Genomic DNA, 25,039 nt, shown 5'->3' on the forward strand with positions numbered 1-25,039 from the left:
TGGCATTTTAGCACCGAACCCAAAGGCATAGTGATATGTTCGCATGAACTTCCGAAACAGTGCTGTATTTTGGACTAAATGCGCTCGCTGTTTGGGCGTAGCTACATATGATGGTATTTTGACAAGCTGAAAAATTGTGAAGAGCTAATAAAATGTAGCTTGACGTGGTCATACTATATTCTAGTCAGAATATGAGTCTGATGCTCCATTGAGCTGTGATTATGGGGTATGTTTCAACCGAACCAGGAAAGACCTCAATTGGACAGACCTACAACCAATCAGAGCAACGAAGAGACGCATAACGTAGTTGTCAAATGTCAACAGAGCTCAAGTCAAGCTTGGCTGTGTTGCCAAGTCCACGTATTTTTTCCGCGGGTTGTTTTCCATGTCCACGGGTTGAAGTGACTGTTATGTGATATATAGACCCATGAGTGCGAATTTTAGCAGGCAACCTTGCCAAAATAACACACATTTTACCCCCCAAACACCTTTTTTTCTTCTTCGGCGAACTCCCCGAGAAGCTATTGTTTAGGGCTAGTAGTTGGAGGGTTTTGTTGTAAAAACTTGGCAACCCTGTCTGCACGCGCGCTGGATTAAACGATCTTTGCCGGTGTTAAAAAAATAAAAATTGAAGGATACACAGCCGCACTAACAGAGCAATCGCACCGGGGTTTCATTTTAATTGAACCAAACATGCAAAGTGTGAACACACCTGTAAGCAAACCCTGCTGCGAGTGCTCTGTTAGTCCGGTTTATTTGAATCCTGACATCTGAACCCTGGTGTTATATGAACGCAACACAGACCAAAGACATCTAAACAAACCAAAAATTGGACATGATTTGACAAGATGTGACCCTTAAAGCTACACTGTGTGATATTCTCCCCCATCTAAGCGGTGAAACGGTATATGACCGTCCATTTTCTGTTCCTCTCAATTCCAATTTCGTTTTAACTCCTACGGTGGCTGATTTAGTCCAAGATTAACATGGCAATCCCCCTCTTCACATTCGACACGGTGCCATCGAGTGTTAAAACGCGAAAGGCGAAGCTTGAATTATGGGTATGTCCCTCTTGGGCTAATGTACTTTCAAGATGGAGGGGCAACATGGCGACCGGCATTCGAACCCCTCACCCGTATGGATTTTCAGTGGCATATTATAAACGTACAAGAATACTTTATTACTTGAAAGAAGTAAATATACATTAATGAGCACATGTATTTTTGAAAGAACCAAGTGTTTTTAGCTAAGAATAAACTAAAAAAGTTACACAGTGTAGCTTTAAAAAGACAATGCTCAAGCATAGCTGTTTTTTTTCTCATCAGGAGTGATCAAGTCAGTACAGTCGTCGAAATGCCTCCTTCGTTTGAGTCTGTAAAAGAGGAATTCCTGTCAACATTTTATAAGCTTTTCACAAGTTTTCAGCTGAACAAAATACCATCATATATAGCTATGTACATACAGCAAGTGCTTTTAGCCCAGAATACAGCATAGTTTTGGATGTTTGGTAAGCTCAGTCACAAAATATATGTTATTAAAGCCATTTTCTCTTTTTTGTATCTTTAGGTTTGGTCTAAAAAGTGACAGTGTGAGGGTAAAGCGAATAACGACTAAATGCATCATTTTCTTTTTTGGTCTGAAACAAAAGATCCAAGAGAACTGAACACTGTGTACAAACACACCTTTAATACTCAGCAATTAAATCTGGAAGACAATGAGTGCTAAACTATTAGTTAGGGCATGGCACTAGCATGGGTTTGGTTCCCTAGAAACCCCCCTGGTCACATTTAAAGATTTAAGGGGGAAAATGACTAGTATTTACTTAATGCTCAAAAGTAGGAGTGCATATTTCAGTGATATAAACATTTCAAATGAGTATGTACTAATTTACATTTGTCTGCAATCCCATCCTGATCGATGAAACTTGATCTCTCGAAGTGTTCACACTCAAAACCACAACTAAAATTAGATTATGTAAGAGATGACTTAGACAAACTTTCATAATGTATGTTAAGGGTTTGCTAGGATTCGAGAAGAGCTTGCGAAACAAGAGAAAGACTTTGGACGGGTCCGTTCAAGCACATCATTTGCGATGTTCCTGTGTGACGTCTATGTCAGTATATTAGTAACTAACACCGAAATAATACAGAACCTTAAGTGCTCCTTTGAGAGGAAAAAAAAATAACTCGCATATATCAAAGTTCGAGTTTTGACATTGATTATTTATGATGAAAATAACAATACAGCACACATTCTCTCTCTCTCTCTCTCTCTCTCTCTCTCTCTCTCTCTCTCTCTCTCTCTCTCTCTCTCTCTCTCTCACACACACACACACACACACACACACACACTTTAGCTGCGATGAACAACGCTGTCGATGCTCTCCTGAAGCTCTGCCATCTTCTTCAGCACCAAATTCACCTTCTGCTCATCAAACTCCAAACACACAAACTCAGAGCTCTGAAGGAGAGAGAGAGAGAGAGAGAGAGAGAGAGAGAGAGAGAGAGAGAGAGAGACATTCAGTATGACTGAAGAACCTGAAGTGACCCAGAATCATTTAAAACCACACGTGTAATATTTTAGCACTGCTGTTGACACGACCTGCATCAACACAGCGGTGTAAGATTCACTGCAAAACACTCTAAAAGTAGTTCCCACCCAAACAGAACCGACATAAATCCTTTAAAAAACTTTTTATTTTCAATCAATAAAAAGATTGCTTTTAAAGGGGTCATATAATGCCATTTTTATACAAGCTAACATGATTCTTTAGTGTCTAAATGAAAACTTTGTATTATACTTTAATTAAAAATTCTCATTAGTATTGTAAGAAAAAACTAATTTTACCTGGTCAGTGCTCAATAACAGCTCTGTTTTCACCAAGCCATTCTAGAGCATTTAGCTTTAAATGATAAATGACCCCGCCCCTCAGTTATGTGGGGCGGCGCGAGGAGTCGTTGCCCATGACAGCAGAGGCGACGAGTCTTTGGGTACGTCTCAATCCGCTCCCTAGTTCACTAGTCAGGGAACTGATTAGGACATAAGTCAATGGGCTGACTCCCTGATCAGTGCCCTGGCAATTGAACTAGGGATCCAATTGAAACGCACCCTCTGAGAGGACAGATCATAGACCGTAAATAAGATCAACTCTATCAATTGTAACCAGAGTCGGACCGGGACAAGATCTCGGCTCCAACGAATTTAGGAACATCAGAATGACTGCTGTGTTCATTATTACACCCGAGAACAGAACACCACAATCGGCCAGCGTCTCTTCTTACACAATGGCGGACTGTAACGACCATAGATATCATATAGATTTGAAACCTAGATGTCTATGGTAACGACGACAGCTTGAGCTCGCTCAGGGCGGGTCCGAGCTGAAACACTGCTGTCAATCAACAGTCGTGGGAGGGGTGTCCAATCGTGTGACGTCACACATCGAACGGCTTGATTTCAGACAGGTGAAAACCAAGCGGCAACCTCCCGCGATCTCTCTTGAAGCCAATACGGAAGTAATGTAAACTGCGATTCCTTAACTGGCCACTAGAGGCAGGCTCCAGAAGGAGCAGAATCTCATTGAGCCCCATGTTAAAATTCTCAACTTTACACCAGAAAAAAACATGTTTACAGCCTGCTACAAATTGTGGTTTTGGCTTATAAGGCTAATTTTGATCTTCATGACGACTGTGAGGAGGGTGAATTTTTTTATAACTCATTCGTTTACGTTATATAAAGCCTTAAAGTTCTGCATAATTAAGGGCGTGGTTACAAGTGGATAGCCATTTATCTGCCATAGTTATTGCGTCACCTCAGCTCCGCGCACATCCCGCCTTTTTGCCCATTTTCTGTTATGTGGGAGTGACGCACAATGACTCGCTCACAAGATGGCGACGCCCAGCTCGCCCATACTTTAAGCTTCAGAACGGCTTATCGGAATCTTATGGGTGACGTCACGGACACTACGTCCATATTTTTTTACAGGCTATGGTGAAAACATATAAGGAGATTTAAAAAAAAACACTTGATGGATTTTTATCATTATAGGATGGTTGTGTACAGGCACGGCCAACACACATTTCCATACAATCAGCTTGTGAAAGTGCATGTACCATTATATGACCCCATTAAACCTTCATTTGAATGAGAATTAAGAACTAGAACTTCCTGTAATTCTTGATTTCGATTGGTCAGCATTCTGTAAACAAGTTTGTTTCCAGTGATACTAAACTGCACATTAATTTCTGAACCGCTTCCCTACTGAGTTTCTCTTCTCTATCTCACTTGTGAATCAGCTTTATGTCCATCTGAAATGACACCCTGAGTAGGTACTACCTTTGAATTTGACTCCTGTGGCCTCATGGGATTGATAGATCCATTGAATGCAAACTTTAGAATCTCACTGGAGCTTTTTTGCCTACTTCTTTTCCACATACTATAGTAGGAAAGTATTCGATTTCAGGCACAGAGCATTTACTGGGTAAACGTGACCTGAAAGTACATTTAGCATTCGATCCAGGCTGGGTCACGATCCCCCTCATGGTATATTATATTTTGTAACTTATACATTATTATCCCTTAATTACAGGGCAGCAAAAGAATAGTGTTGTTAAAATGATCCAGAAGGACAGATGAAGAATGGGAATGATATCAGCTGCTGAAGCAGATCATTATGACCTCACCAGACACCGAATGCAGTTTTTCATTCACAGTGAACCAGAGCATGAACCCTAAACTAACCTTCATCTTAAACACTGCACTGGTGTCTCCTTCAGGAAAGATACATTTCCCCAATGTATGAATACACAACTGTTCAAAGGTTTGGGCTCAGTAGAATTATTAATTCTTTTTGACAGACTTTATTTATTTAAACAAAAAAAACAAAAAAATGAAAACGGCTATGAGATATTGTAACAATTTAAAATAAGTGTTTAAAAATGTAATTTATTCCTGTGATCAAAGCTGTATTTTCAGCATCATTACTCCAGTCTTCAGCGTCGCATGATCCATGTTTAACTTTTATTTTTGAGGAAACGATTTTGATACGATTGCGATACGTTTATTTTCCTGGATGAATAGAAAAGATCAAAATAACAGCATTTATTTAAGATATATAACATAAAAGTCTTTACTGTCACTTTTACAGTCTCCAAAACTTTTGAATGGTAGTGTATGCACACATTAACAATTTGTATTAATTACATAAATATTTAATTAGTGATACATTATTGTTAACTTATATTAGCTCTTAATACATTATTGAGAAATGTTAATTTATGTAACTGGGATTATTATAAATGTATTAATACACAGAAAATTACCCTAGATTAATACGATTAGGAAATATTAGAAGAATTAATATTACAGATTTTATTAATGATTAAGAAATTAATGATTATTATTAAGTATATTAATGCAATAAACATTGTGCCCATTATTAGTTTATGTGGTAACACTTTTCCAATAAGGTTTCATTAGTTAACATGGTAACTCTTTATTTTAAGGTTCAGTTATTAACTAGTTGCTTATTATCATGCATATTACTGGGATATTGTCCGTGTATTAGTACTCATAAAGCACATAATAATGCCTTATTCTGCATGACCTTATTCTACATCTCTTAATCCGACCCCTAAACTTAAATACTACAAAAAAGACCTTACTAACTATTAATAAGCAGTAAATTAGGAGTTTATTGAGGCAAAAGTCGTAGTTAATAGTGTGTATGTGTTCCCCATACTAAAGTGATACCGTTAACATTAACTAAGAATGAACTGCACTTACAAAGCATTTGTTTATCTTTGTTAATTTCACATTTACTAATACTTTATTAAAATCTTGTTAGTATTAGTCAAAGCACTGTGAACTAACATGAACAAATCATGGACAGCTGGATTTTTATTAACTAACGTTAACAAAGATTAACAAATACAGTAACAAATGAACTGCTCATAGTTAGTTCATAATACATTAACTAATGTTAACAAAATAAACCTGTGACACTGTATCTGGGCACTAAGAGTTAACGGGAAAAGAAGCAGATACCAAAATGAGGCAAACATTACTGTGGGGAATCTGACCTCGTAACAAACTCAAAAAGACCCAACAATACACACACAAAAATGCTGACATCCATGCAGTCAGATTATGACAACTGCATTTCATAAATGTGACTCTCAAAAATGTTCCCTTTAAGTACAGCATAAAGGAATAACTGATGTAATGTTTACAATTATTGTAATAACTATCAATATCTGATATGAAAATAAAATTTTCATTGGGATAATAAATATTGGCATATGTCAAGTTGCTTTTTCATGGTCACAATAGTCATATCACATAACCTTTAACCACAGCGACAGTGGCTAAAGTAAATATAATAACATCGGAAAGCACAATTGACACGATATTTAATAAACAAGCCCAATTAAGGTGCCAATTCATCTGTGAAATCTAATTAACTGACAGCGGCGGACATCCACAGACCGCAAAACGGATAGGAGCGTTGCTGGAAAACAGAAACATGATCTGAAATCTCACACTGGGCGACGTGACCGAACATAGTGACAGGCCCGTCCCGAAAAATTAAGGGAGTCATTAAATTTTCATTCTTATTAATATCTGAACTGTACAATACATAACGTGTTCTGTGGACGTGTGCAAAGCTCTATCTTCCTTGCCGTCCAAACACAAACACTGAGATATCTGAAATGATTTGTGTTTTTATCATGCAGTAATTGATCTCGTGACCCAGAATCAATCTCCTCCTGTTCTTGTGGTTGTGGCCGTGATGAGGGACGCTTATGCTCTCCAGCTGCTCTGAAGAGGATTGAATACCCAACAGTCCCCTATTCTCTGAGCATGAATCATACGCGTATAATGCATCTCGCAGCACCAATGATACCAAACAATTAGAGCACTCAGACAAACAAACGGCTGAGAGCCACTTACGTCGAGCGAAGGCTCTTCTTACAGCGCTGCTATCGTTTTGCTATATTGTGTATTTCACAGCATTTAGAGTGTGTAGTGTAATACTTATGAGGATCAATTGACAGATTGGAATATAATATACATAACTATGTTTTCAGTGGTGTATAAAGACCTTAGCATTATGTTTTTATTAGCTTAGAATGAGCCATTTCTGTCTCCATACACCACGGGTCTCTTTACAGTGAAGTCAGGGGTGAGGTGTGGACGGATACAATTCTCAACCTCCCTGCTAGATGCCGCTAAAATTTACACAGTGCACCTTTAGAGGGGAACTTCAGCGCTGGGAAGATGAATGTGTATGTAACTGGGTCATTTATGTAGTAGAAATGTGAAATTATTTTTTAATTTGGTGCCTTATAGACTGAGAAAAGCCATTAAATGTATTTATGGCTCATGTGGATGAAAGAAAACATATTGTTATTATTGTATTTGTCCTATCGTTTGTAATTAGCTTTGTTGTTATTTTTAATAAAAAAAAAATAATAAAATAAAAAAAATTATATATATATATATATATATATATATATATATATATATATATATATATATATATATATATATATATATATATATATATATATATATATCAATCAGTGCCTTGCGAAAGTATTCGGCCCCCTAGAACTTTGCGACCTTTTGCCACATTTCAGGCTTCAAACAATGATATAAAACTGTAATTTTTTGTGAAGAATCAACAACAAGATCATGAAGTGGAATGAAATTTATTGGATATTTCAAACTTTTTTAACAAATCAAAAACTGAAAAATTGGGCGTTTAGAATTATTCGGCCCCCTTAAGTTAATACTTTGTAGCTCCACCTTTTGCTGCGATTATGGCTGTAAGTCGCTTGGGGTATGTCTCTCTCAGTTTTGCACATCGAGAGAATAAAATGTTTGCCCATTCCTCCTGCAGAACAGCTGGAGCTCAGTGAGGTTGGATGGAGAGCGTTTGTGAACAGCAGTTTTCAGTTCTTTCCACAGATTCTCGATTGGATTCAGGTCTGGACTTTGACTTGGCCATCCTAACACCTGGATATGGTCATTTTTGACCCATTCTATTGTAGATTTTGCTTTATGTTTTGGATCATTGTCTTGTTAGAAGACAAATCTCCGTCCCAGTCTCAGGTCTTTTGCAGACTCCATCAGGTTTTCTTCCAGCATGGTCCTGTATTTGGCTCCATCCATCTTCCCATTAATTTTAACCATCTTCCCTGTCCCTGCTGAAATAAAGCAGGCCCAAACCATGATGCTGCCACCACCATGTTTGACAGTGGGGATGGTGTGTTCAGGGTGATGAGCTGTGTTGCTTTTACGCCTTTGTTGCATTGTTGCCAAAAAGTTCAGTTTTGGTTTCATCTGACCAGAGCACCTTCTTCCACATTTTGGTGTGTCTCCCAGATGGCTTGTGGCAAACTTTAAACAACACTTTTTTCTTCTTGCCACTCTTCCAGAAAGGCCAGATTTGTGCAGTATACGACTGATTGTTGTCCTATGGACAGAGTCTCCCACCTCAGCTGTAGATCTCTGCAGTTCATCCAGAGTGATCATGGGCCTCTTGGCTGCATCTCTGATCAGTCTTCTCCTTGTATGAACTGAAAGTTTAGAGGGACGGCCAAGTCTTGGTAGATTTGCAGTGGTCTGACACTCCTTCCATTTCAATATTATCGCTTGCACAGTGCTCCTTGGGATGTTTAAAGCTTGGGAAATATTTTTGTATCCAAATCCGGCTTTAATCTTCTCCACAACAGTATCTTGGACCTGCCTGGTGTTTTCCTTGTTCTTCATGATGCTCTCTGCGCTTTACACGGACCTCTGAGATGATCACAGTGCAGGTGCATTTATACAGAGCTTGATTACACACAGGTGGAGTCTATTGATCATCATTAGCCATTTAGGTCCACATTGGATCATTCAGAGATCCTCACTGAACTTCTGGAGAGAGTTTGCTGCACTGAAAGTAAAGGGGCCGAATAATTTTGCACGCCCAATTTTTCAGTTTTTGATTTGTTAAAAAAGTTTGAAATATCCAATAAATTTCATTCCACTTCATGACTGTGTCCCACTTCTTGTTGATTCTTCACAAAAAATTACAGTTTCATATCATTATGTTTGAAGCCTGAAATGTGACAAAAGGTTGCAAAGTTCAAGGGGGCCGAAAACTTTCGCAAGGCACTGTGTATATATATATATATATATATATATATATATATATATATATATATATATATATATATATATATATATATATATATATATATATATATTATCAATTGTGAAATAAGCTCATAATGGCCACCTCTAAAATATATAAATAAATCAAAAGAAACAGAAAAAGGAGGCTGTCCTTCTCATCCTGCCCCGCTGAGGTTAAATGATAACATAAGGCAGATTTTACTGATAATAATCTAAAATCTGCAAATGAAAAAAAAACCCAGATGACCTTGAAAGAGCTGATAATGTACGGAAAGATTTAATGGCAGGGTAATGGCGGCTAATGTCACTAATGGCTCTCCGTTTCCTGTAACTCAGATCTCCTGATATCACGGGAAATAAAGACATGGATTAGAGCTCCATCAAAACCTCATGCAGTTCGAGAACATATTGACCAGAGGGTGCACACTTTGCTGATGAGGGTGTTTCTGTAAATAACTAACAGTTTATGATATCGATTAGAGTTATCGTGAACAGAAAATATGCATAGAAAAACTATAGTTTCACTGTAATAGCGACAAATAAATAATGGTTAAATTACTGAAAATTCTAATTAAATTACAAAAAGTACATGTATAATAAATAAATCCATGTACATTTAGTGTATATTTAAATAATATACCATAATATAATATAAAATAAATGTAACAACATGTGTTTATTATTCATACATAATTAATAATCAAACCGATGGTAAAGAAGAATCCATTTTTAGAGTGTTTTTTCCTTTACACTGCAGCACTATCTTTTCATAATTAATTATTAATAATTTCCATAGATATTCAATGTAGTTTCAGGAAAGCAGTCATTAAAGCAGAACTGCTTCACAGCTGTGCACTTACAGAAAATTATTCTGAACATCGATCAATCAACAAGAATTCAACTGGGCCATGGTATAATTTGATTAAATACAATTTTGCTTATGGTAAGATCTCATTTCATCTGCGATTTACATCATTACTCATACAGACAAGAGGCCAGTTTGCATTAGACTAGTACTGCTATAACACTTGTCTGGCAGGTAATGCACACGCATCAACATGCACTGCTGTTGTTAATTCTAATTATTGGTACAAAGAATAAAGAAACAATGTAAGCTGAGCCGTTGCAGAAGATTATTAGAAATCTCGGAACATCTGTCAATCATCAAAAAAGAAAAGAAAAAAAGAACTGTACCATGTAATTAAAATAAGGTTAAAAACAATTGATAAGAAATCGTTTTGGACTAATATCTGCTATATTAGCTTCTTCCTATGCTACACTTGTCTAGTTAAAGGGGGGGATGAAATGCTGTTTGATGCATACTGAGCTTTTTACACTGTTAAAGACTTGGATTCCCATCCTAAACATAGACAAAGATTCAAAAGCTAATGTTGGACGTTTGATGGAGTATTTCTGTGTCAAAAATACTCCTTCCGGTTTCTCACAAGTTTCGGAGAGTTTTTTTCGAGTATGGCTCAGGTTGACGTTAATAGAGCGGAAGGTCCTTGTATGGGCCGTACTAGAGCGAGAGAGGAAATGCACGCCCATAAACACTCTATCAGGTGCAGATCCAGTCGTCCGTGAACACTTCTGAGGCGCCCTGTGGTCGCGCCGCGCTCCACTTTATTCCTATGGGTGACGTCGAGCAACTTCAATGCTTCAGCACAGCATTCTGGGAAGGCAGCGCTGCATTTGAACCGATTTGAACGCAGAAATGACGGGAAGCTTCACAACATCGCTTCAATCGCGTCTCAAAGTGGATCTCCACCATTCACTGCTGTCAGGACTTCACCAAATCATACCAAAGAAGTGTGTTTTTGACGGAGCCGTCCCAGCAATAAAGGTTCGGTCCTGCTTTGGAAGCAGCCGGTGACTAAAACAGCTTCAAATGTCTGTGCTGTTGGCTATCGTCGCGTGAGTAAACATCAGTAAACGACACGATCGCGTGCTTCGTCATTCAAATGCGCTAACGGACTCCATTGTTTTTCTATGTATAACGTTACACTATCTGACGTGCAAAACCGTTTTGCTTGCTCTGCAAAGGTTTAGTCGCATACAATAGTCCATAAACCGAATCATGTCCTCATAAACTGCGAGTAAACACACAAATGTTGACAGGCCACTAAATACAGTACATACCACAGAGACGGACGTCCTGCTGCTGCTGATTCTCCTGTTCAATTTATTTCAGCCTCCGAATGATTCTGGATCATATCTATTAGCTGAGACCGATAGCGATGGGTTTCTCCACGCTTGAGGACATCACCGCTTTGCGCTCTCATCATTCTTTAGCTCCGCCCACTCGATACGCCTCCAGCTGCTCTGTTTTTTTCCGGAAAGACTCGGTACAGCCCATATTTCTTTTATAAATATAATAAAACGAAAGACTTTTCGGCGATATGAAGGATTCAATACTACTCTATAGGTACTCAAGATTGACATGAGATTGACTGAAACTGAGTGTTTCACCCCCCCTTTAATGCACATACAACAATATGCAATGCTGTTGATCTTTGATACTAATAATTTATTAAATGATCATAAAAAAAAAAAAGCTCAAATATGACAAAAAATTCACAACAGTATAATGCTATTTGTCAATGTAAACTCTTAAAATACTCTCAGGTTTTGTGCAGACCCTTTTCTCCACATACATCTCTGAACAAACACCCAAAATATCACGACAGCGTACCAGGGTTGCCAGGTTTTTACAACAAAACCTGCCCAATTGCTATTCAAAACTAGCCCAAAACAAGCCTGATCGCGTTACGGGGGTAAAATATATGTTTTTTTTTGGCAGGGTTCCCTGCTAAAATTTGCATTCCTGTGGCTAAATATCACATAATTGGGGTCGCTTCAACACATGGACATGAAAAGCTGCCAGCGGCAACAGTGTTAAAGTAGCGGACTTGGCAACACTGCAACCTACCAATGTGAACTCAAGCACCGAGGGGTATGACTTAATTTTTTGGGACATGTTTGCACATATCATAGGTGTGTGCGATACCAGACAGAGTACCCACATTTCCCAGAAATTATCACCATCATCATCATCATCATCATCCTCATCAAAACTGTGAAAACGGAAGTATTAAAAACCTATTGAGGCATATTACCCACAGATATCAACAGTATGTTTACACCGGCATTGTTAACTTTCCCAAAACATAATGACAATTGCATTTTAGACCCTGCGATTTTGAATGCAACCTGGACTTAACATTACGTGGTGTGACATTTTAACTTTATTATGTGTGCTCTCTCTGTATTATGTTGTGAGTTTATATTACGGCCCTGTTTACACCTGGTATTGAGATGAATTTTGGTTGGTTGTATCACAAGTGCTAAATGCTAAATACAGGTGTAAACGAGGTCTAAAACACATTGAGCTCGGCCACTTTTAACCACTTCCAGAGGTAGTCGATAATGTATTCGTTATAATATATATATATATATATATATATATATATATATATATAATGTAAAGGCTGATGAAGGTTAAACGATACAAAAATAGCACTTTCATATATATATATATATATATATATATATATATATATATATATATATATATATATATACATACATACATACATACATATATATACAAACACATACACACACACACACACACACACAGGAGTAGATTAGACTGGATTCAGGGTAAAAAAATTAAAACTCAACCAACATATGAAACAACAACATCCATTACAAAAATAAAACAGTACCAGTGTTTCCACAACTTAGACTGATAACAGGTTACGCTAGTGCTAAACCTTGATACAAGCGGCACCAAGTGAAATCTTGCCTAGGGCATTAAATTGGTCAGGGCCGGCCCTGATTGCACCCTCTTTTCTCACCTCTCCGGTGCGGCCAAGCTCTAACTCCACCAGGGCCACGGGGCTGTTGGACACCTGCCCCCTGCTGGCGGATGTGTGCAGGTCCACCCTCCACTTCAGGCCTCTGAGGCCCGGCTCCCAGCGACTCTGAGCCAGCAGACTCTCTCGCACCCGCGTCCGGTGGGCCTTCCAGAAGCGTGCCAAAACGGCCGCCTGCTCCGGAGTCACGCCGCCGCCGCCCTGCTTACGTGTCTGGGCCGTGAGGAACGCCTCGAGCTGCGTCTGATCCATGTCCGCAGATGCGATGGACTGACAGAGGACAGAGAGAGATCAGGATATGGGTGTAATATGGGATAAGAGTAGATAAAAGCTGGTAAACGCAGAGTTGAGCTTCTTGAGTCTATTCAGTAAGGAGTGTTTTGATTTGTTTATTAAAAGCTCACCATGATTGGCTAAACAGAACGTCCTCCAAAAAAAGATATTTACAAATCGTAACCAGCCAGGAAGGTCTCAAAAATCCCACACACACATTCAAAGCAGTCCACACACATGACGATTTGCAAATGCAGATTCAACGATCCATAAATACATGCAACATCTATTATAAATGCGTGATGGAAATTAATTCAAGAACTTTATATTATACATATTTGTGTAAAGATTTTTTTATTTATTTAGGTAAGATGCATTTGTGTGAGCATTTTGGGAAATATTTATGCTTTTACTTGTGCATTTATGAATTGTGTTTTGAATTTACGAATCCGATTTTATAAATGTGAATTGTGCTGTGCATTTATGAATGGCTCCATACGCAGCCTGTTGATCACGCCTCTTATGGTCTGATTGGTTGAAGGACTATCCAATTGCGTACAGGGTCGGTCAGAAATCTTGGAGTAATCTTTGATGACCAGCTGTCCTTCAAAGACCACATCTCAAAGACAGCTCGGTCATGCAGGTTTGCACTGGACAACATCAGGAAAATCAGACCGTTCCTTACGGAGCATGCAACACAGCTTCTTGTCCAAGCCCTGGTCATTTCTAGACTTGACTATTTCAATGCGCTTCTGGCTGGACTTCCATCTTGTGCAATCAAACCGCTGCAAATGATTCAGAACGCTGCGGCACGTCTTGTATTCAATGAGCCCAAAATGGCTCATGTCACACCTCTATTCATCTCTCTGCATTGGCTACCACTCGCTGCCCGGATCAAATTCAAAGCTCCGACTCTTGCTTATGGATCTTCCACAAGCTCAGCACCCGCATACTTCGACTCACTCCTACGAGTCTACACCCCCACCAGAAGCCTTCGCTCAGCTAATGAGCGAAGGCTTGTGGTACCATCACAGAGAGGCATTAAAACCTCTACAGAACTTTTTCTTTCATTGTTCCTGGTTGGTGGAACGATCTTCCGTCCTCCATACGCGCGACAGAATCACTCGCTTCGTTCAAAAGACAGGTAAAAACTCATGTCTTCCATGAGCACTTAATCTTACATAAAAATAAAAAAAAACTCTATTTCTCCTTTCTCCATCCCTTTTCTGGTTTTTGCTACTCTAAGCGGTATACAAATCTTGGTATTTGGGGCACTTTTTGTGTTTCTTTGCCTCTTCTTGATCGATCGCTTCCTGTTCTCCTGAGTTGTAAGTAGCTTTGGATAAAAGCGTCTGCTAAATGCATAAATGTAAATGTACAGAGTCATTTGAATAATGCCCGTTGATCACGCCTCTTGTGCAGTAGAAAATACAGAACAGACTCCCCAGACCAATGTTCAATCTTAAAGAGGTGGTTGCATGCGATTTCACTTTTTTAACTTTAGTTAGTATGTAATGTTGCTTTTTGAGCATAAACAGTACAGCATAAACTTGGCACTTCAGCCAATAAAAATACAGGAAACTACATTTGGCCATTTATCTACATTTGGCCATCTATCAATCTAAGACCATTGTGTTTTTCGGAGGGATGGGCTTCATAGAAGCAGGAAGCAGACGAGCCGTTCAAAGGACAGTGGAGACAGAGGCGTGGAATACAAGAAAAATATGCCGTAAAAAAAAAAAAGAAGTATTAAGACATGTTATACTGTGCCCCATAAACACAACAAAGCCTAGAAAAAATACACGGGACCACCCCTTTAAATTGAGCTTGGTCTGGTGATAGCCAGACAAGGATAAAAGCTAATATTTGGAATTATTAATTTTCATCCGACCAGTTTTACTGTTTGGCCAATAAGTGTCATAAGCAGACTTTCATTTTGACATCGCTGAGATGAGAATGCAGCAGCACAGGATCTCATTCTCCATCTTCATTAGATTCCCGTCTTTTGTTTAAAGGTGCAGTGTGTAGTATTTAAGAGGATCTATTGACAGAAATGCAATATAATATACATAACTATGTTTTCAGTGGTGTATAAAGACCTTACATAATAATCCTTTATGGGTTTTTTTTTTAGCTTAGAATGAGCCGTTTCTGTCTCCACACACCTCGGGTCTCCTTACAGTGAAGTTGCCATTTTGCGCCATCATGTTTCTACAGTACACAATAATCTTTGCATAAATGACCTGTGCTTCTCGGTTTGAACAGAGCTCGGAAAATAAAGCTTTTAAGTATAATAATAAATATTAGGCAAGGCAAGTTTATCTTGTATAGCACATTTCATACACAATGGCAATTCAAAATGCTTTACATAGAAATGAATTAAAACAGTGATAACATATGCATAATAAATAAGAATACCATGTGTAAGAATTAAAATAAAAACAAGGATAATTAAAACAGTTGTAAAGAGAATTTAAAACCCCTATCTGCCTGATTCTACATTCGGGTACCTCTATCTGAGATGGAGCAGGTTAGCAATGTCTCCTGGACCTTACAAGACGGGCTCCTATAGGAGACGTTACCCCTTTGCCCCGCAAATATTAGTTCCTAAAATGTTACTCTTAAAAGACTATGCATTTTGTTTTATATTGTGGTTGATATTGTAAACTGGTTATGTTATTTGTTGCTGCCATCTCTTTTCAAGAGGTCACTCTTTTAAAAGTGATTTTTTTTTTCTCAAAAAATCTCAATGATTGTTTTTAAACTAGTTAAATATAGGAAGATGAATGAATGCATAAATGAAAATAATATTATACAGACATATTACACAAAATACGAGACAGGTCTGTTAAAAGGTGAACAATGTATGAAAAGAATTATAGAGTTTGCCTTTCTATTATTAGTAATAATAATATTTTTACTATTTATTTGGAAAAAAAAAAACAGGATTACAGAATCAAAATCTTCTATCTAAAGTATAGATCTGTTTATTTTACATATGTATTTATCTGGCTATTTTAATTTATGAATGCAGCCTTTATGCATGAGTTAGTATCTCTAAAAAAAAAATCACATGATAAGGGCTTTTTATCGATCATCAGCCACCCTGCTCTCTAAGTGTTACAAAATCCATATCGTCAGTCACTAAACTAGTGTACACTGTCACTAAATATTGAAAATAAGTCAAACATAACGCAATTATCGTAATAATAAACGCTCAGCAAGTGACATCCATGGCTAGTAAGTCTGGTTATAATTGTGAATTAACATTCAGAGATGTTATATTTTGAATCACAAAAGCCATCTGTCAATTTTATGTTGAATTATTAAATAAAATCACTTATGATGATTTTATTTGCTAAGTTTCATATTTATAAAAGTCAATGGAATCATTCTAAACCCTGTTTGAAGGTATTTATGACGGACTTTCATTTCAATATTAAGTATATTCAATGTATTGATAACAAAACATGTAGCCATACACTTTTACGTTACTTTAAAGTTGCTCTGTGCTGTTTCTTCTTGTTTGTTCATTTTGAATTTATTTATTTTTCTTTATACAATGTAAACCATTTTCTTTAAATGTGTTATCTTTTTGCATGTCTTGTTAAAAGTGTAAATGTTGTGTTACGTTTAAGTTCCAATACATTTTTTTATTATTCCATGTCTAGCATTGGCAGTGCAAGAAATCTGCTGCGCTCTAGCGGTAGACGGATGACAGTGCAGTCCACATCTGCATTTAGTGTTAAACAATGAAATATCTCTGTGAAATGTTTCCGTTCGTATGTTAATGCATAAATAGCAATAAGCGTCCTGCTGTCATGTAAGCTCTTATAGAGAGTGGCGGAAGAGGAGATAGTACCTTCAGAAGCGACCTCATCTTGTCATGCAGCGCGCGGAACTCGTCCTGCTTCATCTCGGCGTAGAGCTCATTCTTCAGAAACTCCTCTGTGATTTCTGTATTTCCGTAATAAAGTCTCTGAGTGATTCCGTTCAATAAAGCGCTCACACATCTCTGGCTGTCCGCGTCAGCCATGTTGGATGTTGACAGGGGGTCATGTGATCCGCGTCACACCGCGCGTTCTGTCACTTCCGGCGTTTTTTTTTTCTTTTCATTTTAATATATCTTCCTGGGGCCCAGGAATAGACTTTTGTCCACATTTGTGTACATTATATTTTACTGAATTTCTCTGACACCATACATGTCACGGGTTCACAGTCTGGATGTCTTGTAAAGAGCACAGTCAGGGCTTTCAACATGTCAACAACTTCTCATTGGTCTTTAAAAAGGATATTCAATATGATAATATTTTGTAATTATCATTTAAATCTAACAAATTTTTACATTGTTTGTCATAAATCAATGCCTCAAGAAAATGTTATGGGGTTTCTAATCAAAATATGAGTTTCTTTTACAGTACAGGGCATTGCTTTCATACTGTAATGAACTTAAAGCGTGTTATTTTGGGAGATACAACAAGTGAACAGAGAAATAAATTATATATCAATATTCATATGAAATATTAGACATTATATTGTTATGAAAATGTATATTGTTACTCCCATTATACTTCTTTTTTACATGTTGGAACAAGGACACATTAATATGCAATTTAGATACAGTGGATGGATACATTATATTGAATGGCACTATCCATGTAGGACCATTTTACCCATATACTAGGCTACATAAAGTAAAATGGTATCACAATTCATTTCATTACATTTTATAAAATAGTTGAGAAACATCTTTATACAAAGTTTGGTTAAAAAAAAAAAAAAATGTATTAATTGGTGAATGAAAAAAAAAGTTTTATTTTTTATTTTTTTACTACCAATTATCCTTTTCAGATCATGTCCTCAATTTTTTGTGTGTTTTCATACACCAAGTGCTATGTCACCAAGTGTCATACCATTCCAGTTAAGAGTGATTTTTAAGATTTTTCGGTCAAAAGTGACCAAAAAGCGCCAGAAGGTAACAACTGAGTGGAGTCCTCTACAGAGGATATAACATATACATTTCCCTCCCCTTTTTCCCCCCCAAAAAACATTTCTGTTTAATCTCGCACTAGCACCATAACTGCAGAAAATAACTACATTTTGAGAATTCCAATTTTTTTTATTTATTTTTTAATGATAAAGTGACAATGAAATGCAAAGAACATAAAACGTTAAGATAAAAACTTGCCACATATATATATACATTACAGCAATACAATAAAGTGACTTAATGCACACACATTAAGTGTGTTTTAAGACATTTTTATTTAGAAATTTAAACTCACACAGGTCACACCATCACCACTTTGACCCCATTACCAGTCAATCAAAGTGAGCGGACATTCCTCTACATTCAGCAAAGTACTTTGACGGAACAACAAAGCGGCACTCATTCACCAACAACATCTCCAAGCTGTAACACATAGAAGACAGTCACATTCAGGCCTGATTTTATGTCTGACATATAATAATTAATTGGGATACTCTGTTTGTCATATAACAAAAATAAAGTAATACAAAAAAAGTATTACAGTATACTAGTTTAACATCTGTTTGTTCAAACATTGTTGTTCATGTCACAACATGGTGAAAAATGGAATTCATGTAATGCGGTTACCTTGCTAACAAAATATGATTGTAATTCATTGACAACATAAAGCGTTACTCAATAAGCAAAACATCCCAAAATATTGTTTGTTCCATAAACTATTACTAAATATTACTTATTTTATTTATACTATTATAATTAGCATGTCTTAAAAGCATTGTGAGCTAAGTTGATCGTAGAGACCATTAGTGGGTTCAATCTTTTGAACTTGTGGGCTTACGATGCTTTTAAGAAACAAAGCATGATTATTAAGTCATAAAAAAATACTTACATCTTCTTCATATCAGAGGGGTTGAATTTAGGTTTAGGTGGCCTGTTAAAAAAGAAGACACAGAGTCATGAATGTTATATTTAGTGTACATACTTCTTGTTTCAGTTTCTTTAATTTTCTTTTCTTTTAATTTTATATTATTTTCCAGTTTTGAATTCAAATTTAAAAACACTTAAAGTGAGTGATTAAGCTTGTGTGCACTTACATACTGTTCATCAGGGTCTTCAGACAGGCAATGTCATCTGTGATGTCATCATCCAAAAAAGCTTTGGTAGAAAAAAAGTTAAAAGATTATATTTAATCATTAATCATCTTTATTTGGTTCATATTTCAGAGAATTCATATATATCTGACTTGCGATAAAAACATTTGATTATAGCATATTTTGTCTCACAAACTAACCATTGCATTTCATGTTGCAAATATTGAGTGATGGCAGGCCGGAATCACAGGCCCACCGATCACTGAGCTGAAATACTCCATACAGGCGCCGGACAGTGGGCCTCTTTGGCTCTTTCTCAAAAAGGAGACCACTGGGTTTGAGGAAAAAGGGAATGTGACGGCGGACTCTTCGTGGATTTGAGTTATTTCCTGGAGTGGGTCTTGAAGGCAAGATTGGGACATTCCTTGAGAATGATTGTGTGCTTGTTGTGGTGGGCCTTGAGGTTGAGACTGTGGTAGGCCTTGTAGTGGAGCTTGAGGTTGATCTTGTGGTAGGCCTTGTGGTTGAGCTTGTGGTTGAGCCTATGGGGGGACTTGTGATAGGGATTGTGGTGGAGTCTGTGGTGGGGCTTGAGGTTGAGCCTGTGATGGGGATTGTGGTAGGGCTTGTGGTGGAGTCTGTGGAGAAGCTTGAAGTTGAACTTGTTGTGGAGTAAGTGGTGGGTCTTGTGGTGGAGTCTGTGGTGGGTATTGTGGTAGGGCTTGTGGTGGAGCCTGTGGTGGAGCTTGAGGTTGAGTCTGTGATGGGGATTGTGGTGGAGCTTGAGATTGAGTCTGTGGTGGGAATTGTGGTAGGGATTGTGGTGGAGCTTGAGGTTGAGCCTGTGGTGGGGATTGTGGTGGGGCTTGCAGTTGAGCCTGTGGTGGGGATTGTGGAAGGGCTTGTGGTGGAGCCTGTGGTGGGGATTGTGGTAGGACTTGTGGTGGGGATTGTGGTGGAGCTTGAGGTTGAATCTGTGGTGGGGATTGTGGTGGGGCTTGCAGTTGAGCCTGTGGTGGGGATGGTGGTAGGGATTATGGTGGAGCTTGTGGTTGAGTCTGTGATGGGGATTGTGGTGGAGCTTGAGATTGAGTCTGTGGTGGGAATTGTGGTAGGGATTGTGGTGGAGCTTGAGGTTGAGCCTGTGGTGGGGATTGTGGTGGGGCTTGCAGTTGAGCCTGTGGTGGGGATTGTGGTAGAGATTGTGGTGGAGCTTGCAGTTGAGCCTGTGGTGGGGATTGTGGAAGGGCTTGTGGTGGAGCCTGTGGTGGGGATTGTGGTAGGATTTGTGGTGGGGATAGTGGTGGAGCTTGAGGTTGAATCTGTGGTGGGGATTGTGGTGGGGCTTGCAGTTGAGCCTGTGGTGGGGATGGTGGTAGGGATTATGGTGGAGCTTGTGGTTGAGTCTGTGGTGGGGATTGTGGTAGGGCTTGTGGTGGAGCCTGTGGTGGGGATTGTGGTAGGGATTGTGGTGGAGCCTGTGGTGGGGATTGTGGTGGGGATTGTGGTAGGGCTTGTGGTGGGGATTGTGGTTGAGCTTGTGGTAGGGATTGTGGTGGAGCCTGTGGTGGGGATTGTGGTAGGGCTTGTGGTGGGGATTGTGGTAGGGCTTGTGGTGGGGATTGTGGTAGGGCTTGTGGTAGGGGTTGTGGTGGGGATTGTGGTAGGGCTTGTGGTAGGGGTTGTGGTGGAGCCTGTGGTGGGAATTGTGGTAGGGATTGTGGTGGGGCTTGAGGTTGAGCCTGTGGTGGGGATTGTGGTGGGGATTGTGGTGGTGCTTGCAGTTGAGCCTGTGGTGGGGATTGTGGTAGAGGTTGTGGTGGAGCTTGCAGTTGAGCCTGTGGTGGGGATTGTGGAAGGGCTTGTGGTGGAGCCTGTGGTGGGGATTGTGGTGGGGATTGTGGTAGGACTTGTGGTGGGGATTGTGGTGGAGCTTGAGGTTGAATCTGTGGTGGGGATTGTGGTGGGGCTTGCAGTTGAGCCTGTGGTGGGGATTGTGGTAGGGATTATGGTGGAGCTTGTGGTTGAGTCTGTGGTGGGGATTGTGGTGGAGCCTGTGGTGGGGATTGTGGTAGGGATTGTGGTGGAGCCTGTGGTGGGGATTGTGGTAGGTATTGTGGTGGGGCTTGCAGTTGAGCCTGTGGTGGGGATTGTGGTAGGGCTTGTGGTGGGGATTGTGGTAGGGCTTGTGGTGGAGCTTGTGGTAGGGATTGTGGTGGAGCCTGTGGTGGGGATTGTGGTAGGGCTTGTGGTGGGGATTGTGGTGGGGATTGTGGTAGGGCTTGTGGTGGGGATTGTGGTAGGGCTTGTAGTAGGGGTTGTGGTGGAGCCTGTGGTGGGGATTGTGGTAGGGATTGTGGTGGGGCTTGCAGTCGAGCCTGTGGTGGGGATTGTGGTAGGGCTTGTGGTGGGGATTGTGGTGGAGCTTGAGGTTGAATCTGTGGTGGGGATTGTGGTGGGGCTTGCAGTTGATCCTGTGGTGGGGATTGTGGAGGAGCCTGTGGTGGGGCTTGCAGTTGAGCCTGTGGTGGGGATTGTGGTAGGGATTGTGGTGGAGCCTGTGGTGGGGCTTGCAGTTGAGCCTGCTGTGGGGATTGTGGTAGGGATTGTGGTGGAGCCTGTGGTGGGGCTTGCAGTTGAGCCTGTGGTGGGGATTGTGGTTGAGCCTGTGGTGGGGATTGTGGTAAGACTTGTGGTGGGGGTTGAGGTTGAGACTGTGGTGGGGATTGTGGTAGGGCTTGTGGTGGAGCTTGAGGTTGAGCCTGTGGTGGGGCTTGTGGTAGGGCTTGTGGTGGAGCTTGAAGTTGAGCCTTTTGTGGTGATTGTGGTTGATCTTGATGTGGAGCTTGTGGTTGAACCTATGGTGGAGCCTGTGGTGTGGCTTGTGGTGGAGCCTTTGATGGGACTTGTGGTGGAGCTTGATGTGGAGCTTGTGGTTGAACCTATGGGGGAGCCTGTGGTGGGTCTTGTGGTGGAGCTTGTGATGGGACTTGTGGTGAGTCTTGTAGTGAAGCCTGTGGTGGGTCTTGTGGTGGAGCCTGTGGTGGGTCTTGTGGTGGAGCTTGTGGAGGAGCCTGTAGTGGGTCTTGTGGTGGAGCCTGTGGTGGGTCTTGTAGTGGAGCTTGTGGTGGAGCCTGTGGTGGGTCTTGTGGTGGAGCTTGTGGTGGGTCTTGTGGTGGAGCTTGTGGTGGGTCTTGTGGTGGAGGTTGTTGTGGAGCCTGTGGTGGGTCTTGTAGTGGAGCTTGTGGTGGAGCTTGTCGGTGGTCTTGTGGTGGAGCTTGTGGTGGGACTGAATGTAGGCTTTGAGGTGGTGCTTAAGGTGGAGCTGAAGGTGGCCCTTGAAGTGAAGCTAGACGTAGGCTTTAAAGTGGAGGTAGACGACTGAGTTGGGGTATCTTCATCATCAGGCTTATCCTCAGTGATGATTTGAATATAGCTGGTGTTGAAGGCTGAGGCTGTGGCCTTGCAGACAACTGCCTCAGAAAGAAAGAAACATGGAAGATGGTAATGAACCTCTTAGGAGACATCATGTAAAATGACAATATGGCATCTCATGACTGAGCAAGAAAAAAAAAGGAATTTGAACGAAAAATAACAATTACTCACGTCTAGCGACAAGATCGTTAGTTTCAAATTTTTCCCCCATGACCTTAATCTCATTAAGCCGAGCTGCCTCCAGCTTGTTCTTTAGCTCACATTTACTCATAATCCTTCCATCACTCGCACTGGACACCAGCAGTACCAGGACCAACACGGTCAAGATATTCTCTAGATGAATGCTCTTCATCTCTCTCTGGTCTGATACCTGGAGGTTAAATACAGCAAAGTGAAAGCACAGGTAAATACACTTTGTTTGTTTTTTGTTAGACCTAGTTAGTACCTTTTTGCTGAAGAAAATGTATAATTCGGTATGTATGCAACATTCACTTATATATACACTGAGAATTCACCCTGTTTAATATGATTGAGCAAGCTTCTTTGATGCATTTTCTGGTCAATTAAATGTAAAAATAGCTGTTTAGCTCAATAAACATGTATATGATCAAATAGATAATAAAGTACATATTTTGACACAAATGTTGTTTGTTATTAGACAAGGTACATCTGTAAACAATTTAAGCAAAGAGCCTGCAATCATACAAGGGCAAGAATCATATTAAAAAGAGTCTTACCAGACGTTTTGCTGCTGGAGATACAGATAAATGAGTCTTCAGATGTTCCTCAGACTGTCTGTGACCCTTCAGATTTATATATGATAGAGTCGCCTCCACCTCGACTGCACCTGTGCTTTTGGTTCTTCCCTCCATTATTGACATTTTTGACTAATTTCTTTCAACATGTTCCAGAGAAGGATGGGCTCTCCCAGTTGAGTTTTGGTTACTCCCAGTGTTCCTTCTTCATCCACCCAAACCAACCGTTGGGGTGTTTTAAGGCACTATATTCTGTAATACCATTTAGGAACAAAGAAAACAGCTCAGTCAGGTTGTGTTACTTCAACATCTGAATTCTGCTTGACTTTAGATCATGATGTTTTGGTTGATTAAAACCAACACACACATCCATAGTAATAATTAAAACAAGCAGGTAATTGATATTTTACAGCTGGACATCCCAAATGCACTGCTCATATGATAGAAGACAAAAATTAACAAGAGGAGAAGACCAACTTTCAGCTTTTAAATCTTAATTGTTTTTTTTTTGTTCTTCGGGTGGTTCTGTTATCAAGGTGTACTTGCCAATTTTATGTCAAGCCTATGATTAAAACAATACATTAGTGGTTTTGCTCAAGGCAATTTCATTTGAAAAGCTCTTTCTAGTAATAGACAATGGTTTTAACGGATTTAAACATCATACTGGTAGTAAACATTCATGAAGTTTATAAAAACTTAGCAATGCATTTCTGTCCTCTGTAGACGACATCTTAATTTGCCATTGTAAACTTTTTAGACAAAAAAGCTAATGTATATTCAGGCGCGCTGTTTAATTCCGGGGGGGCTGAAAGTTGGGTCGGAAAATGTGTGACGTCATTATGTTGTCGGTGGCGACCAGACAGGTGCATGTTGTAGTACCCCCCTTTACAGTCAAAGAGCACAGACGGACCCACCGCCCCAGATTATTGTTGTTTAAAATTAATTACTTGTTAAAACGTGATCATACCATGGGTGTCGGAAGCAAAACTGTGGGTGGTCTCAGAATTTGTTTTTGCTGGAGTAACGTTATAGATACAAATATACTGCAGTTTACTAAACGATTGATTGCGCCAGACAAAATTACGGAAATCACTGAGTTATTTGCCCTGCCTTTTGCCGAACTTGCTCTACTCCCTTTTCACATCACAGATCAGAAAGGCATTTATTTTCAATAAAAATTGAGAAAATATTAGAAAAGTGGAAAAAAAGAGAAAAACACCTAATAGGTTTTCTCGGTTAGGGGTAGGTAAACAGACGTGTTGAATTAGTGACGATAAAAGTTAGTGGGTCCAATATATCATTGGTCTTTAAAAGTGGGTGAGTCTTGTCCTCATGACACACAATGGTTCCGACGCCCATGGATCATACACACACACACGTTAATCATCACTCATAAAGCATTATTTTTATTTGTGTTCATAGGCTACATACAAT

General features: G+C 39.6%; 2 protein-coding genes across 2 annotated transcripts; both read right to left on the minus strand.

The window, feature by feature from the left end:
- Positions 1–1,666: 1,666 nt before the first annotated feature.
- On the minus strand, positions 1,667–17,408 carry commd1 (copper metabolism (Murr1) domain containing 1). Its single transcript, XM_067442607.1, has 3 exons — positions 17,197–17,408; positions 13,044–13,331; positions 1,667–2,460 (listed from the first exon to the last, which is right to left on the minus strand). The coding sequence occupies exons 1-3, from the start codon at positions 17,368–17,370 to the stop codon at positions 2,353–2,355; spliced, it is 570 nt and encodes a 189-aa protein (XP_067298708.1). The 5' UTR covers positions 17,371–17,408; the 3' UTR covers positions 1,667–2,352.
- A 1,188-nt stretch (positions 17,409–18,596) lies between these two features.
- LOC137073764 (mucin-2-like) lies at positions 18,597–23,856 on the minus strand. The gene is made up of 6 exons (XM_067442471.1): positions 23,588–23,856; positions 23,022–23,220; positions 19,616–22,888; positions 19,419–19,479; positions 19,214–19,255; positions 18,597–18,747 (listed from the first exon to the last, which is right to left on the minus strand). Exons 1-6 carry the CDS (start codon positions 23,729–23,731, stop codon positions 18,657–18,659), a joined length of 3,810 nt encoding a protein of 1,269 aa, XP_067298572.1. The 5' UTR covers positions 23,732–23,856; the 3' UTR covers positions 18,597–18,656.
- Between the last annotated feature and the right edge of the window lie 1,183 nt (positions 23,857–25,039).

Source organism: Pseudorasbora parva, chromosome 4 (assembly GCF_024679245.1).
Source record: "Pseudorasbora parva isolate DD20220531a chromosome 4, ASM2467924v1, whole genome shotgun sequence".
Taxonomy (NCBI): Eukaryota; Metazoa; Chordata; class Actinopteri; order Cypriniformes; family Gobionidae; genus Pseudorasbora; species Pseudorasbora parva.

Coding starts and splice junctions, on each gene's coding strand:
- commd1 (XM_067442607.1), bottom strand. CDS start 17,370: ATGGCTGACGCGGACAGCCAGAGATGTGTGAGCGCTTTATTGAACGGA. Junction 13,332..17,196: donor AGATGAGGTCGCTTCTGAAG/GTACTATCTCCT, acceptor GTCCTCTGTCAG/TCCATCGCATCTGCGGACAT. Junction 2,461..13,043: donor AGCTTGGCCGCACCGGAGAG/GTGAGAAAAGAG, acceptor TCTCTCCTTCAG/AGCTCTGAGTTTGTGTGTTT.
- LOC137073764 (XM_067442471.1), bottom strand. CDS start 23,731: ATGTCAATAATGGAGGGAAGAACCAAAAGCACAGGTGCAGTCGAGGTG. Junction 22,889..23,021: donor TAACGATCTTGTCGCTAGAC/GTGAGTAATTGT, acceptor TTTCTGAGGCAG/TTGTCTGCAAGGCCACAGCC. Junction 19,256..19,418: donor AAGACCCTGATGAACAGTAT/GTAAGTGCACAC, acceptor CTTTTTTAACAG/GCCACCTAAACCTAAATTCA.